At 46.4% G+C, this 13257-nt stretch overlaps 1 protein-coding gene across 2 annotated transcripts in view; it reads left to right on the forward strand.

Moving 5' to 3' along the window:
• Positions 1–1690: 1690 nt before the first annotated feature.
• The window catches only part of PXMP4 (peroxisomal membrane protein 4), a 32355-nt gene continuing 20788 nt past the window's right edge, over positions 1691–13257 (forward strand). The window contains exons 1-3 of one of the 2 annotated variants that reach the window (XM_040247519.1): positions 1691–2028; positions 7286–7348; positions 10508–10706. In XM_040247519.1, coding sequence (XP_040103453.1) covers positions 1751–2028; positions 7286–7348; positions 10508–10706 — 540 coding nt within the window. In that variant the 5' untranslated portion in view covers positions 1691–1750. The remainder of the gene's footprint in view (positions 2029–7285; positions 7349–10507; positions 10707–13257) is intronic. The other variant, XR_005722284.1, reaches the window with a different exon arrangement.

A 13257-nucleotide genomic window follows, 5' to 3' on the forward strand; every position in this document is an offset into this window, starting at 1 on the left:
CTTCCAAGGAGTAAGCGTCTTTTAATTTCATGGCTGCAGTCATCATCTGCAGTGATTTTGGAACCCCAAAAAATAAAGTCTGACACTGTTCCCCCATCTATTTCCCATGAAGTGATGGGACCGGATGCCATGATCTTCGTTTCCTGAATGTTGAACTTTAAGCCAACTTTTTCACTCTCCTCTTTCACTTTCATCAAGAGGCTTTTTAGCTCCTCTTCACTTTCTGCCATAAGGGTGGTGTCATCTGCGTATCTGAGGTTATTGATATTTCTCCCGCCAATCTTGATTCCAGCTTGTGTTTCTTCCAGTCCAGCGTTTCTCATGATGTACTCTGCATAGAAGTTAAATAAGCAGGGTGACAATATACAGCCTTGATGTACTCCTTTTCCTATTTGGAACCTGTCTGTTGTTCTATGCCCAGTTCTAACTGTTGCTTCCTGGCCTGCATACAGATTTCTCAAGAGGCAGGTTAGGTGGTCTGGTATTCCCATCTCTTTCAGAATTTTCCACAGTTTATTGTGATCCACACAGTCAAAGGCTTTGGCATAGTCAATAAAGCAAAAATAGATGTTTTTTCTGGAACTCTCTTGCTTTTTCCATGATCCAGCGGATGTTGGTAATTTGATCTCTGGTTCCTCTGCCTTTTCTAAAACCAGCCTGAACATCAGGGAGTTCGTGGTTCATGTATTGCTGAAGCCTGGCTTGGAGAATTTTGAGCATTACTTTACTAGCATGTGAGATGAGTGCAATTGTGTGGTAGTTTGAGCATTCTTTGGCATTGCCTTTCTTAGGGATTGGAATGAAAACTGACCTTTTCCAGTCCTGTGGCCACCACTGAGTTTTCCAAATTTGCTGGGAAATTGAGTGCAGCACCTTCACAGCATCATCTTTCAGGATTTGAAATAGCTCTACTGGAATTCCATCACGTCCACTAGCTTTGTTCGTAGTGATGCTTTCTAAGGCCCACTTGACTTCACAGTCCAGGATGTCTGGCTCTAGATGAGTGATCACACCATCGTGATTATCCACACAGTGACATCATACATAAATGTCACCCCTCAATGTTCTGAGATATCTAGGAAGACCTCTCTGAAGAGATGGCATTTGAGCTGAAGCCTGAACGTTGAGAATGAGTTAGCTATGGGAAGAACTTGGGGTGATGTATAGGAAACAGAGAGATTAAGAAATGCAAAAGCGCTCAGGCAGGAGCGTCAAGGTCAAGGAACAGCAAGGAGGCTAGTGTCGCTGAAGAGAAGTGACTGAGAGGGACAAAGGGAGAGTGGAGGTGTAAGATTAGAGAGGAAAACAGGGGCCAGATCATACAGTCTTCTGCGGATCATGAGAAAATGTTTGGTTTTTAAGAACATATGGAAACCAAAAAGGTAAAGGTGCCAAGTCGTTTCTGGTCTGAGAAGATCGGTAGTCCATGTTTACCAATCAGAATCGTCCTGGGTAGAGTTAAGGCCTGGCTCCTCCCTGTGCCACCATCCCTACTCTCCCGAGGGCGGCTCCTCTTTCAAAAAACTTCCAACCTCACAGGTGACACACCTCTTCTAAGGCCCAGGGAAATTGCTTTCTGATTGGACAAATCCCCGAATACGTTTCTAACCTTTTTGCGGTCGAATTGGACGGAGCCCATTGTAATTGGCTACGAGCTTTCCCTCTCTTCCAATCAGACCAGTCTTCGGGAGAGTGCTTGCGTCCCATTCCCCTGCTGAGTTAAGTGAGCTCTGTGATCGGCCCTGCTCGTATGAGTGACAGCAGACACATCCTATGGGCTCAAAGACGCGGCTGCAATGTCCGGCACCATCCGGCAGCTCCAGCCCTACTTGTTCAGTTCAGTTCAGTAGGTGAGTCGTGTCCGTCAGGACGTGAGTCCTGCTCCGTGCCCACCACCCCCAGCGACGCCTGCATTATGGCCGCCCCACCGCAGCTGAGGACTCTGCTCTTTGCGGTCAACGCACTATTGCGCAAGCGCCGCTACCACGCAGCACTGGCCATACTTAAGGGCTTCCGGAACGGGGCAGTGTGAGTGGGGTCTTCGGGCTGGGCAGGGGCTGAAGGATCGGTCTGGTGGGGTTGGAGAAGCGGGCTCTGCGACCGGCGCCGCTGCGCTGTGCGCCCTTGAGCAGCCCTAGTGTGTCTCTAGGTCTTGGTGTCCACTGTCGGCGCAGTGGGCGCTGGATTTTGGGTTCCGTGCGCCTTCTGAGCCGGGGCTCTAACTACGCTGTTTCTAGGTACTCCGTGCTTTGCTGCCTGGCCCTATTGCCTTGACTATTTCCCATGCCAGCCCCTGTATCACTTCATTTGGGTCCAGTTTTCCCCCTCCCGCTGCTGTGTGCCCTTGGGCCTATCTGGCTTCCGTGGCTGCATCTGCACGGTGGAAACTGGACTCTGCCTTCTAGCAAGCCTGCGGCTCTGCCTCTCTATGCTCCCCCCATTAAGCTGCCGTGTACTTTCATCCCATATATCTTTTGTAAGATTCTACTGATAAGCCGCAGGTGTGACCATTGTAACTGAAGCTGCAAGTATTTGCCAAGCAAACTGATTACAATTTGGCCATCAAACCTGCAGAAGAGGAGGTCATTTCCTCTGGCTGGTGCCAGGAGGGGAACTCACTTTCCTTTAAACTTTATGCATAAATGCTATCATTTATTGAGAGCCTACAATGCCAGAACTGGGGAAGCATCAAAAAACAAAGGGAACAAAACTCAGCATGTTCTTGGAGTTGACATTTTAGTGGTAGCATGACATGGTGGTGTGGATGTGTTTGAGTACCTCAGTTTGAGTACTGGTGCCCCTTACCTGCATGATCTTGTACAACTCATTTAGGCTCTCTAAGCCTCAATTTTTATAAAATGGGGCTGATAATAGTACTTACATTGAAAGATTGTTGCTGAACCATGAAAGACGCCAGGATTCTTGGCCTCCGGAGGAGAGGAATTCAGTCCCGGGCCAGTGACAGGCTTGATCACTCAAGCTTTTGTGTAATAAAGTTTTATTAAAGTATAAAAGAATTAGAGAAAGCTTCTGACATAGACATCAGCAGAAAGAGTGCCCCCCTGCTAGTCTTTAGTTCGATGTTATGTAGCTACTAGCAGTCTGCTAATTAGAGAAAGGAAATGTCTCAAAACTCAGAGATTGGCACCAGGCCCCTCACCCACAACATGCATTTTGAGATAACATTGGCACAAGGTGAGTTGTCCCGGTCCATAAAATGATTGACATGAATCTTGAAGAAAGGGAGGTTTCTAAGCAAATACAGTCGCATTAACATAGCTTAAGAGAACATTTGCTTGAGTAAAACATACTGGTTTATCAAGTCGGTTCCATCTAAGACTCAGAACCTAGGAAGAGAGCTGCTGCTGCTGCTAAGTCACTTCAGTAGCTCCCCCGTCCCTGGGATTCTCCAGGCAAGAACACTGGAGTGGGTTGCCATTTCCTTCTCCAATGCATGAAAGTGAAAAGTCAAAGTGAAGTTGCTCAGTCTTTCTCCAAGACAGAATCCAGGGTAAATACATAGTTCATTATCATAGCTTAAGACAAACATTTCCATAAGAAAAACCAGATTGGTTAGATCAAGGTTTGAGAAAAGTTAAGTTCTGGTGGAACCAGGTGTTGTCATGGCAACACACAATTTTAAAAGAAACCTCTTTTTAAATTTGTATAGAGAAGGGGAAAAAAATCTAACACTTGTTTCCTCTTGTCGCTTAAGAGGGAGAAAGCGATGGCACCCCACTCCGGTACTCTTGCCTGGAAAATCCCATGGATGGAAAAGCCTCGTAGGCTACAATCCATGGGGTCGCGAAGAGTCGGACACGACTGAGCAACTTCACTTACACTTTTCACTTTCATGCATTGGAGAAGGCAATGGCAACCCACTCCAGTGTTCTTGCCTGGAGAATCCCAGGGACGGCGGAGCCTGGTGGTCTGTCGTCTATGGGGTCACACAGAGTCGGATACGACTGAAGCGACTTAGCAGCAGCAGCCGCTTAAGAAAGAGAGAAAAAATGTCTGACACTTGTAGTCTGTTTCCTCCATTTGGAGACCCCTGGCCTTCCTGCCTGTTACCCTCTCAATATCTTACTGTCAGGCTCTCCTGGTGGCCCAGAAGGTAAAGAATCTGCCTGCAATGCAGGAGACCCAGGTGCGATCCCTGGGTTGGGAATATCCCCGGAGAAGGAAATGGCAACCCACTTCATTATTGTTGCCTGGATAATACCATGGACAGAGGAGCCTGGAGGGCTGCAGTCTATGGGGTCACAGAATTGGACAGACTGAACAACGAACACTTTGACTTTCATCATACTGTCGAGAGGATTGAGTCAATATGTGTGAAATGCTCAGCATAGCGCCTGATATGTATATAACTGTTGGCTGCTGTGATCATTGTTATAGTGGCATGAATGTCTGCCTGGCTCACTCCTTCACCTGCAGGCTTCTAATTGTCCCCTCCTCAATGAGGCTATCTCTGAACTTCCACCTCCTTTCCTACTGACTCTTCCTCCACAGTCCTTATCACCACCTGACACTTAAGTATTCACTTACGCATCCGTTATGCATCACTTACGCATTTTCTACTGTCTCTCACTAGAAAATGAGCTTCATGGGGACAGACATTTTCATCTGTTTTGTTCCTTAGTATAAGTAGGCTTTTAAATATTAACTGAATGAATAAGTGTATAAAGGAGGAATTGCCATTGTACACATTTTCTGGATGAAAAGACCGTGGCTCAGAGAGGAAAATTCATAGCTCAGTGGTAACGAATCCACCTGCCAATGCAACAGACACAGGTTCGATTCCTGGTCCGGGAAGATCCCACATGTGGTGTAACTAAGCCCGTGAGCCGCAACCATTGAGCCTGTGCTCTACAGCCAGGAAATGTAACTACTGAGCCCACATGCCCAAAAGCCCATGCTCTGCAACAAGAGAAGCCGCTGCAATGAGAAGCCCACACAGCAACAAAGACCCAGGACAGCCAAAAATAAATTTAAAAACAATTTTTTTTTAAAAGAACAAAAATGTAGGTATATAAAATTTTTTTAATTAAAAAAGAAATTAGTCATAATCCTATAATGTTGACTGCTGTCTAGTCAATAGATTGTCCCAGTTGTCCCCTAAATGTCCTCTATAGCAAGATACTCTAGATAAGGATCTTCCAGGATATCATACTACATCTGTCATGGTCCTTTATTTATTTAATTTCTCTTTTATATGGAAGAGGACTGAAGGTCTCTGTTCAGAGCTGCTCTGAAGTTTCCTGGGTCATGACGATTTTGTTTTGTTTTGTTTTTGCCACACCACGTGGCGCATGTGATGTTAGTTCTCCAACCAGGGGTCGGAACTTCACCTCCTGCAGTGGAAGCACAGAGTCTTAATCGCTGGACCGCTGGGGACGTCCCTGTTATGTCCTTTCAGTCCTTTTTAATCCAGAGCATTCCATGTTTCAGGACACAGAGAGCTCTTGTGAGTGGCAGTAACTGGCTCCCACCAGAGTCTGAGTAGTTTGGGAAGGGGGCCAGGCACATGGAGGCAGCTGGGGGCATTGTTCCATTCCTGTCTGAGGTATAAGGCAGGGTCCTGTTCACCTTGGCCAGCTGGAGGAAGCCAACGGCCTCTTTATTCAGGGTAAGAAGACATGCCTTTGGAGAAGGCGGGGCAGAGAACTTGCTGGGCGCCAGAGGAGGGTCCTGCCCACCCACTGCTAGGCAGCGAGCAAATAAGCCGTTCAGCCTGGCCCCCACATACAGTAACACTGCTGTCAGTTGATCACACTTTTTATTTGATTTTTTTAAAAGTTAGATAGCATATTCACAAAAGGCATAAAAAGTTAGAGCTTTTTAGAAGTTTACATACCTTGCTTTAACCAAGCCTCGGAGAAGGCAATGGCACCCCACTCCAGTACTCTTGCCTGGAAAATCCCATGGTCAGAGGAGCCTGGTAGGCTGCAGTCCATGGGGTCGCTAAGAGTCAGACACGACTGAGCGACTTCACTTTCACTTTTCACTTTCAGGCATTGGAGAAGGCAATGGCAACCCACTCCAGTGTTCTTGCCTGGAGAATCCCAGGGATGGCGGAGCCTGGTGGGCTGCCGTCTATGGGGTCGCACAGAATCAGACACGACTGGAGCGACTTATAGCAGCAGCAGCAGCAGCAGCTTTAACCAAGCCTAGAGCATACCTAGAGCTTCCTGGTTCATGTACAGCTCTGTGTATTCCACTGGTTGCCATGGGTCCATTATGTGTTTACCTAGTAGCCCCCCGTGGATGGACACAGGTTTGCTCCCAGTCTTTTGCTGCTTCAAACAAGCCTCACAAGGACCTGCCTAGCAGTCCAGTGGCTAAGACTGCATGCTCCCGATGCAGGGGGCCCGGGTTTGACCCCTGGTCTGGGAACTAGACTCCACATGCCGCAACTACAACCCAGTGCAGCCAAAATGAATACATACATAAATAAATACTTTGGGGGAAAAAAAAATCAAGCCTCACAGACACTCATATGACAACAATATGGGGCTCATGACCATTGTCTGAGGGAGACTGTCAAAGATTGTTAGACCTCGTAGCCTGGAAAGGTCAGGGCCAGACAGCTGGAGAACTCGGTGGAGCGAGGGCAAGTCCAATAAAGAAAAAACAGAAAGGTAGCGACATTAGTACTGGTTGAATGAGGAACTTTTACACGTGGCTAGGTCCTTAACTGCCAGAAACAACTCTGAAACAGGCAATACTTTTAACTGAAGGGAGAAGGGAGACTCAGAGACATTCAGTGATTTACCCAAGTTTATAGAGCAAAACTGGAGAAGACAATGGCACCCCACTCTGGTACTCTTGCCTGGAAAATCCCATGGATGGAGGAGCCTGGTAGGCTGCAGTCCATGGGGTCGCTGAGAGTTGGACACGACTGAGTGACTTCACTTTGACTTTTCACTTTCATGCCTTGGAGAAGGAAATGGCAGCCCACTCCAGTGTTCTTGCCTGGAGAATCCCAGGGACGGGGGAGCCTGGTGGGCTGCCGTCTATGGGGTCGCACAGAATCAGACACAAGTGACTTAGCAGCAGCAGCAGCATAGAGCAAAACAGGGCAAGGCTTTGGTACCAGATACTATTTACTTTGTATGACCCACTTGGAACCCAGATCTAACTCAAAAGCCAGCGTTAGGTTCCCTCCCAAAATGATATTAGGATTAGGGAGGGGGAGGAGAGGGCACAGGGAGTCAAAGAGAGAGCTCAGAAAGAAACGGTGGTGCAGTGGTGCCTTAATAACCATTTTCTTTTGTTTCTACAGCTATGGAGCCAAAATCCGGGCCCCTCACGCGCTGGTCATGACCTTTCTTTTCCGGAGTGGCAGGTATCTGTCCCCTCTGCACACCCCTCAAACTGGGCAAGATTGTGCCAGGACTACTGGTGCAGTAGCCTCCAGGTTGGGTCCAACCTGCCCACACCACCATCTCCTAGAGTACAAGTCTGATCCTATTATCCCATCTTGAAAATTCGCCAGCTCCTGGCTCCTTGCTGTTCTCCAGAGAAGCCAGCTTCCAGCTGTGGCATTCAAGGCCCCCTGCAGTCTGACCTCAGGGACACTCCCTCTTCTCTCCAACGCCCACTGTGGGGAGCCCTTGGCACCAAGACTCGCTGCCATTCATTCATGTGCAACAGGTGGTTCCACCTCTTTACATTTCTCATGCAGTACCCACCACACACACACCGGGAATCCCCTTTCCTCTTCTACCCCATCTTTATTCCTTCCTAGCAACCCATACCAGTTCTCTGAGGATCACTTTCTCAGGAAAACTCTCCATGACCTACTTTGTTTCCTTGTTCAAACTTCTTGGCCTTTCTCTGATCTTCCATAACTTCCCTCAAGGCGCTTCTCAGAAATCACCTTGTGTTTTAGTTTTTAATGTATCTAGCTTCACCTGGAGTTTATAAGAATCATACACAGACTGCCTGCTCCTCAAATCCAGGTCGTGAAGATTTCTTTCTTTACGTATTTTTCTGTTTTTAATTTATTTTTGTTTTAGTTTTTGTCCTCCAAATTATTATTATTTTTAATTAAACTCGTTCATTCCTTCAGTAAATACTTATTGAGCATCTAATATGTGCCAGACACTGTCTTTAGGTGCTGGGGATACAGCAGTGAATAAAACAGAGAATGATCCCTTCCCTCGTACAGCTGACATTTTAGCAAGGCGTAGCAGAAAATAAACATAATAAATTAAAAAAGTATGTGGTATGTTAGAATATTATATGGGCTGTAGGAAAGAAAATGTAGAGCAGGGAAAGGGGATACAGAGTGCTGGGGGAAGGGCAGGGTGCAGAGCTAAATAGGGAAGGGCTCATTGAGAACGTGACATTTAAGTAGAGACTTGAAGGAGATGGAAGAGTTGGCCACGTGGGTAACAAGGGAAAGAGTGTTTCATACCAAGGGAGCAGCCTGTGCAAAGGCCCTGAGGGGTGATCATACCTGGTGAGTTTGAGGAGGCTGGAGCAGAGGGATTGCAGGGGAGAGAACAAAGAGAGGAATATTATGGGGGTAACTGGGGCCCATCCTATTCAGGATTAGGTCAAAGAGAAGAGTTTGGCTTTTCCTCTTCTTTTTGTTTAATTTTCTAAATTTTTAATTGGAAAATAATTGCTTTACAATGTTGTGGTGGTTTCTGACACACAACAATGCTAATTGGCCATAAATATATATATAAATATATGTATATATACTTAGATTTATTGAACATATACTATATATGTGTGTGTGTATATATATGTGTGTTATGTACACATATATATCTCCCCTCCCTCTTGAACCTTCCTCCCACCCCTCTGGCATTTCCTCTAAATGGAACAGGAAATTGTTGTAAGAATCTGTATAGGGACATGCTACTATTTGACTTAAATTTAATAGTGAGGAAGTGAAGTGTTTGCTGCTAGGGGTCAAGGGGAGAAATAGGTGTAAAGTAGGAGGCAGTGGCAATAATCCAGCTGAGCAACTCTGGTGGCCCAGACCTTGATGGTGGCATAGAGGTGAGAAGTGTTCAGATTCTAGAAACATTTTAAGGCAGTATTAGTGCCTACGCTTGGAAAGTGGGAAATGTAGCTTGCCTTAGAACTGGCAGTGGTGGGCCCGTGTTCCTATGGGGTGAGACCTAGCTGACTCCTAGCTGTCCCCCCCTCGCCTGGCAGACTTCCCAGGCCCCAGCTGACACACTTCAAGGCCCTCCTCCGGCCTCCAGGGCACATGCGGTTGCTGGGCCTGAATTGGCCTCCCAGAGCACATGCAGTTCCTCTCCTTGGCTCTCCTCACTGCCCCCTAGCGATTGTGAAAAGATAAGTCAAACCACGTGCCTTACTTAAAGGTTCACTTCTCTCAAGATAAAGACAAAGCTTAGGACTTGCTTGGCGGCCCGGTGTTTTAAGAATTTGCCTGCCAATGGGGGGGACATGGGTTCAGTCCCTGCTCTGGGAAGACTCCACATGCCTTGGAGCAACTAAGTCTGTGTGCAGGAACTACTGAGCCCACACACCGAGAGTGCGTGCTCCCCAACAAGAGAACCCACTGCAACTAGAGAGCAGCCCTGGCTCTGCAACTAGAGAAAGCCCTTGAGCAGCAACGAAGACCCAGTCCAGCCAAAAACAAATAATTTTTTTTTTTTTTTAAGATGCATCTTACCATAGTCCCACCTCCCTCACGGCCTTTGCCTCACACATTTTCTGCTCAGGCCGTAATGACCTCTCTTTGTTCCTTTACTCCCCACTCTCTGTTCCTCCTCAGGACCTCTGCTCGTGTCGATCCCAGTACAACCCCTCTCCCCTCTTGACCTCATGGACTCCTCATCCTTCACGTCCTGGCATCATTGCTTGTCAGGGTCAAAGTTTGACCTTTGTTTTGTGATTATTCATTTCATAATTCCCTCTCCCACTAGATCCTAAACCTTGTGAGGGCAGCAAGCAGATCTATTTTTTCTCAGAATCATATCCTCAGATCCAGCACATAGTATGTACTCGCTCATTCGCTCATTCATTTCTTCACATGTTCACTCCAGAAACAAATGTATTGAGCATCTGCTATGTGCCAGGCCATGCTCTGGGCACTGAGGATGAATGAGTGAGGTATAGATACCACTCTCTGGTAGCTTCCACTGGGATGGAGTGGGAGTTGGGGGAGATAATAAACAAGTATGTAAATGTCAGATGGTGATACGAGCTCTGAAGGAAAAGAAAAGTTGGATCAGGGAACAGAATACAATGGGCATTCTTATATGTGGGGTAGTCAGGGAAGACCTCTTGAAGAAGGTGGCGAGGTAGTCAGGGAAGACCTCTTCGAGGAGATGGCGTGAAGTCAAAGCCTGTATCCAGGGAGGGAGCAGCTCTAAGGGCATGGAGGGCAGAGGCCTGGGGTTGAATGAGCACTGGCCTGTGGGCTCCTTGCCTGGGCTGGTTTTGCATGCCAGGTGGGTGGATGACCCCGGAGCGGCTGGGCCTGCACTCACGGTGGCTCCCTGTGTCTATGCAGCCTCCGGGAGAAGCTGCGCGCCATCCTGCAGGCCACATACACCCACTCCTGGAACCTGGCCAGGTTTGTGTTCTTCTACAAGGGACTCTGCGCCCTGCAGTCCCACATCCAGGGTGAGACCTACCAGGCACACTCATTCATATCTGCCTTCATCGGGGGCTTCCTTGTGTTTGGAAACAACAATAACATCAACAGCCAGGTAAAGGTTCTCCCAGAATAGGGGCTGGGAGAGGGCTGGGGGGTGGGGCAGGATTCAGGTATAGAGTTGGGGATGGGAGTCAAAGAAGACGAGCTCTTGGCTCCCTGCCATGTCTGAGGGTCTGTAGTTCACCAATCCCTGTGTGACCTTGGGAAGGTCACTTCCCCCTGAACTTCCCCCTCTGTTAACCAGGTATCTTGCTGGAGTTCCATGCAGCTCTCTGGGGCAAAGATTAAAAAAAATAAAACACACCCCCAAACACTACTCTGCACTGAAGTGAGAAAAAAAAATGAGTAAGATTTTCATAAAATGAAACTTCCTACATTCGAAGAATTATCTCTTATTCTCCAACTTGCCCTTTTTCTTCGTTAAAAATTCCATTTTTTAATGAGATAATCATAAAACAAAATGCTAACTTGCTGCTGCTGCTGTTTTAGCATCCTTCTTATGCTATATGAAAAGTTGGCAGTCTTTCTAATTTGCCTCCCTCAAATTTCTTAAACTTAAATTATAAAAATCATTGTTTTATTTTCACATTTTAAGTAATGCAAACTAAGCACCCCTTATGTGCCTGGCACACTTCTGGATGCTTAGGATACATCATGATGAAATTAGAAAATAAATTGAAAAGAAAGTCTCTCTCCTCCTCTAACTGTCCAGCCACTGTCCAGAAACACTTTTTTTAAAAAAATAATTTTTATTGGAGTATTGGGTTTCCCAGGTGGCTCAGTGGTAAAGAATCTGCCTGCCAGTTCAGGAAGATGCAGGAGATGTGGGTTTGATCCCTGGGTCAGGAAGATTCCCTGGAGGAGGATGGCATGGCAACCCATTCCAGTATTCTTGCCGGAAGATCCCATGGACAGAGGAGCCTGGAGGGCTACAGTCCATAGGGTCGAAAAGAGTCGGACACGACTGAGTGCGCGCGCACGCACACACACACACACAACTGGAGTATAGTTGATGTACAGTGTTGTGTTTCTGCTGTTCAGCAAAGTGAATCAGTTATCCGTGTATATAGACGGTCATTTTAACTGTGTCTTGTGTAGCCTTTCAGAACTTGTCTGTGCTTGTATCAGTGTTCATAGCAGGAGTTTTCCACCAACGAGATCATAGTACGTTTTTTTTTTCATGTAACAGTGTATCTTGGAGGCTTCTCTTGTCAGTCCCTCATCCTTTATAACATGAGCAGAGCTCTCTGCTGATGGGATAGACCAGCCTTGATTTCACAGTCTCCTCTGGACGGACATTTAGGGTCTCTTTAGCGTTTGACCTCACACATACCCTGTAGTCTACATCTTCCTGCACTTGTGTCAGTCTGTCTGTAAGTTCCTAGACATGGAGTTGTAGCGTCTATGGATATGAGCATTTTGTATTTTGGGAAATTTTCTCCATTTTTTTTTTTTTGTATAGAAATTTCACTTGTCTATGAACTTCCAAATTCTAGGAATCCTGGATTTACCCATTTCCTTCCCCCTTCCCTCCTTTCCCTGACCCCTGGCAACAGCTGCTTGGACCTCCCTTCAAAAATGTTACATGTTGGACATACAGATGGCCAACAGGCACAGGAAAAGGAACATGAAAAGATGGTCAGTTTCACTAATTGTTAGAGAAATGCAAATCAAAACTATAGTGAAATATCACCTCACACCAGTCAGAATGGCCATCATCAAAAAGCTTACAAATAACAAATGCTGGAGAGGGTGTGGAGAAAACGGAGCACTCATGTACTGTTGGTGGGAATGCAAGTTGGTGCAGTCACTGCGGAGAACAGTGTCAAGGTCCCTTTAAAACTAAAACTAGAGTCATCATACAATCCAGCAATCCCAGTCCTGGGCATATATATGGAAAAGATGAAAACTCTTAATTCAAAAAGATACATATACCCCAGTGTTCATAGCAGCACTGTTTACAAGCATGGAAGCAACCTCGACAGATGAACAGATAAAGATGATACAGTGTATACACACACACAGACACACACAGGAATATTATGCAACCATAAACACACACACACACACATGAATATTATTCAACCATAAAAAAGAATGAAATAATGCCATTTGCAGCAACATGGACGGACCTAGAAATTATCATACTAAGTGAAATCAGACAGAAAAAGGCAAATATATCACATGTGGAATCCTGTGCGACCCCATAGACGGCAGCCCACCAGGCTGGGATTCTCCAGGCAAGAACACTGGAGTGGGTTGCTATTTCCTTCTCCAGTGCGTGAAAGTGAAAAGTCAAAGTGAAGTCGCTCAGTCATGTCCGACCCTCAGCGACCCCGTGGACTGCAGCCTTCCAGGCTCCTCCATCCATGGGATTTTCCAGGCAAGAGTACTGGAGTGGGGTGCCATTGCCTTCTCCGAGAAAAGATGATACAAATGAACTTATTTATGAAACAGAAACGGACTCACAGACATAGAAAACAAACTTATGGTTATAAAAGCGGTGGGGGGGCATAAATTAGGAGTTTGGAATTAACACATACTACTATATATAAAATAGATAACAATTAGTAAGGGAAGTATATTCAATATTTTATATTTTA

Source organism: Oryx dammah, unplaced genomic scaffold (genome assembly GCF_014754425.2).
Source record: "Oryx dammah isolate SB20612 unplaced genomic scaffold, SCBI_Odam_1.1 HiC_scaffold_10, whole genome shotgun sequence".
Lineage (NCBI taxonomy): Eukaryota > Metazoa > Chordata > Mammalia > Artiodactyla > Bovidae > Oryx > Oryx dammah.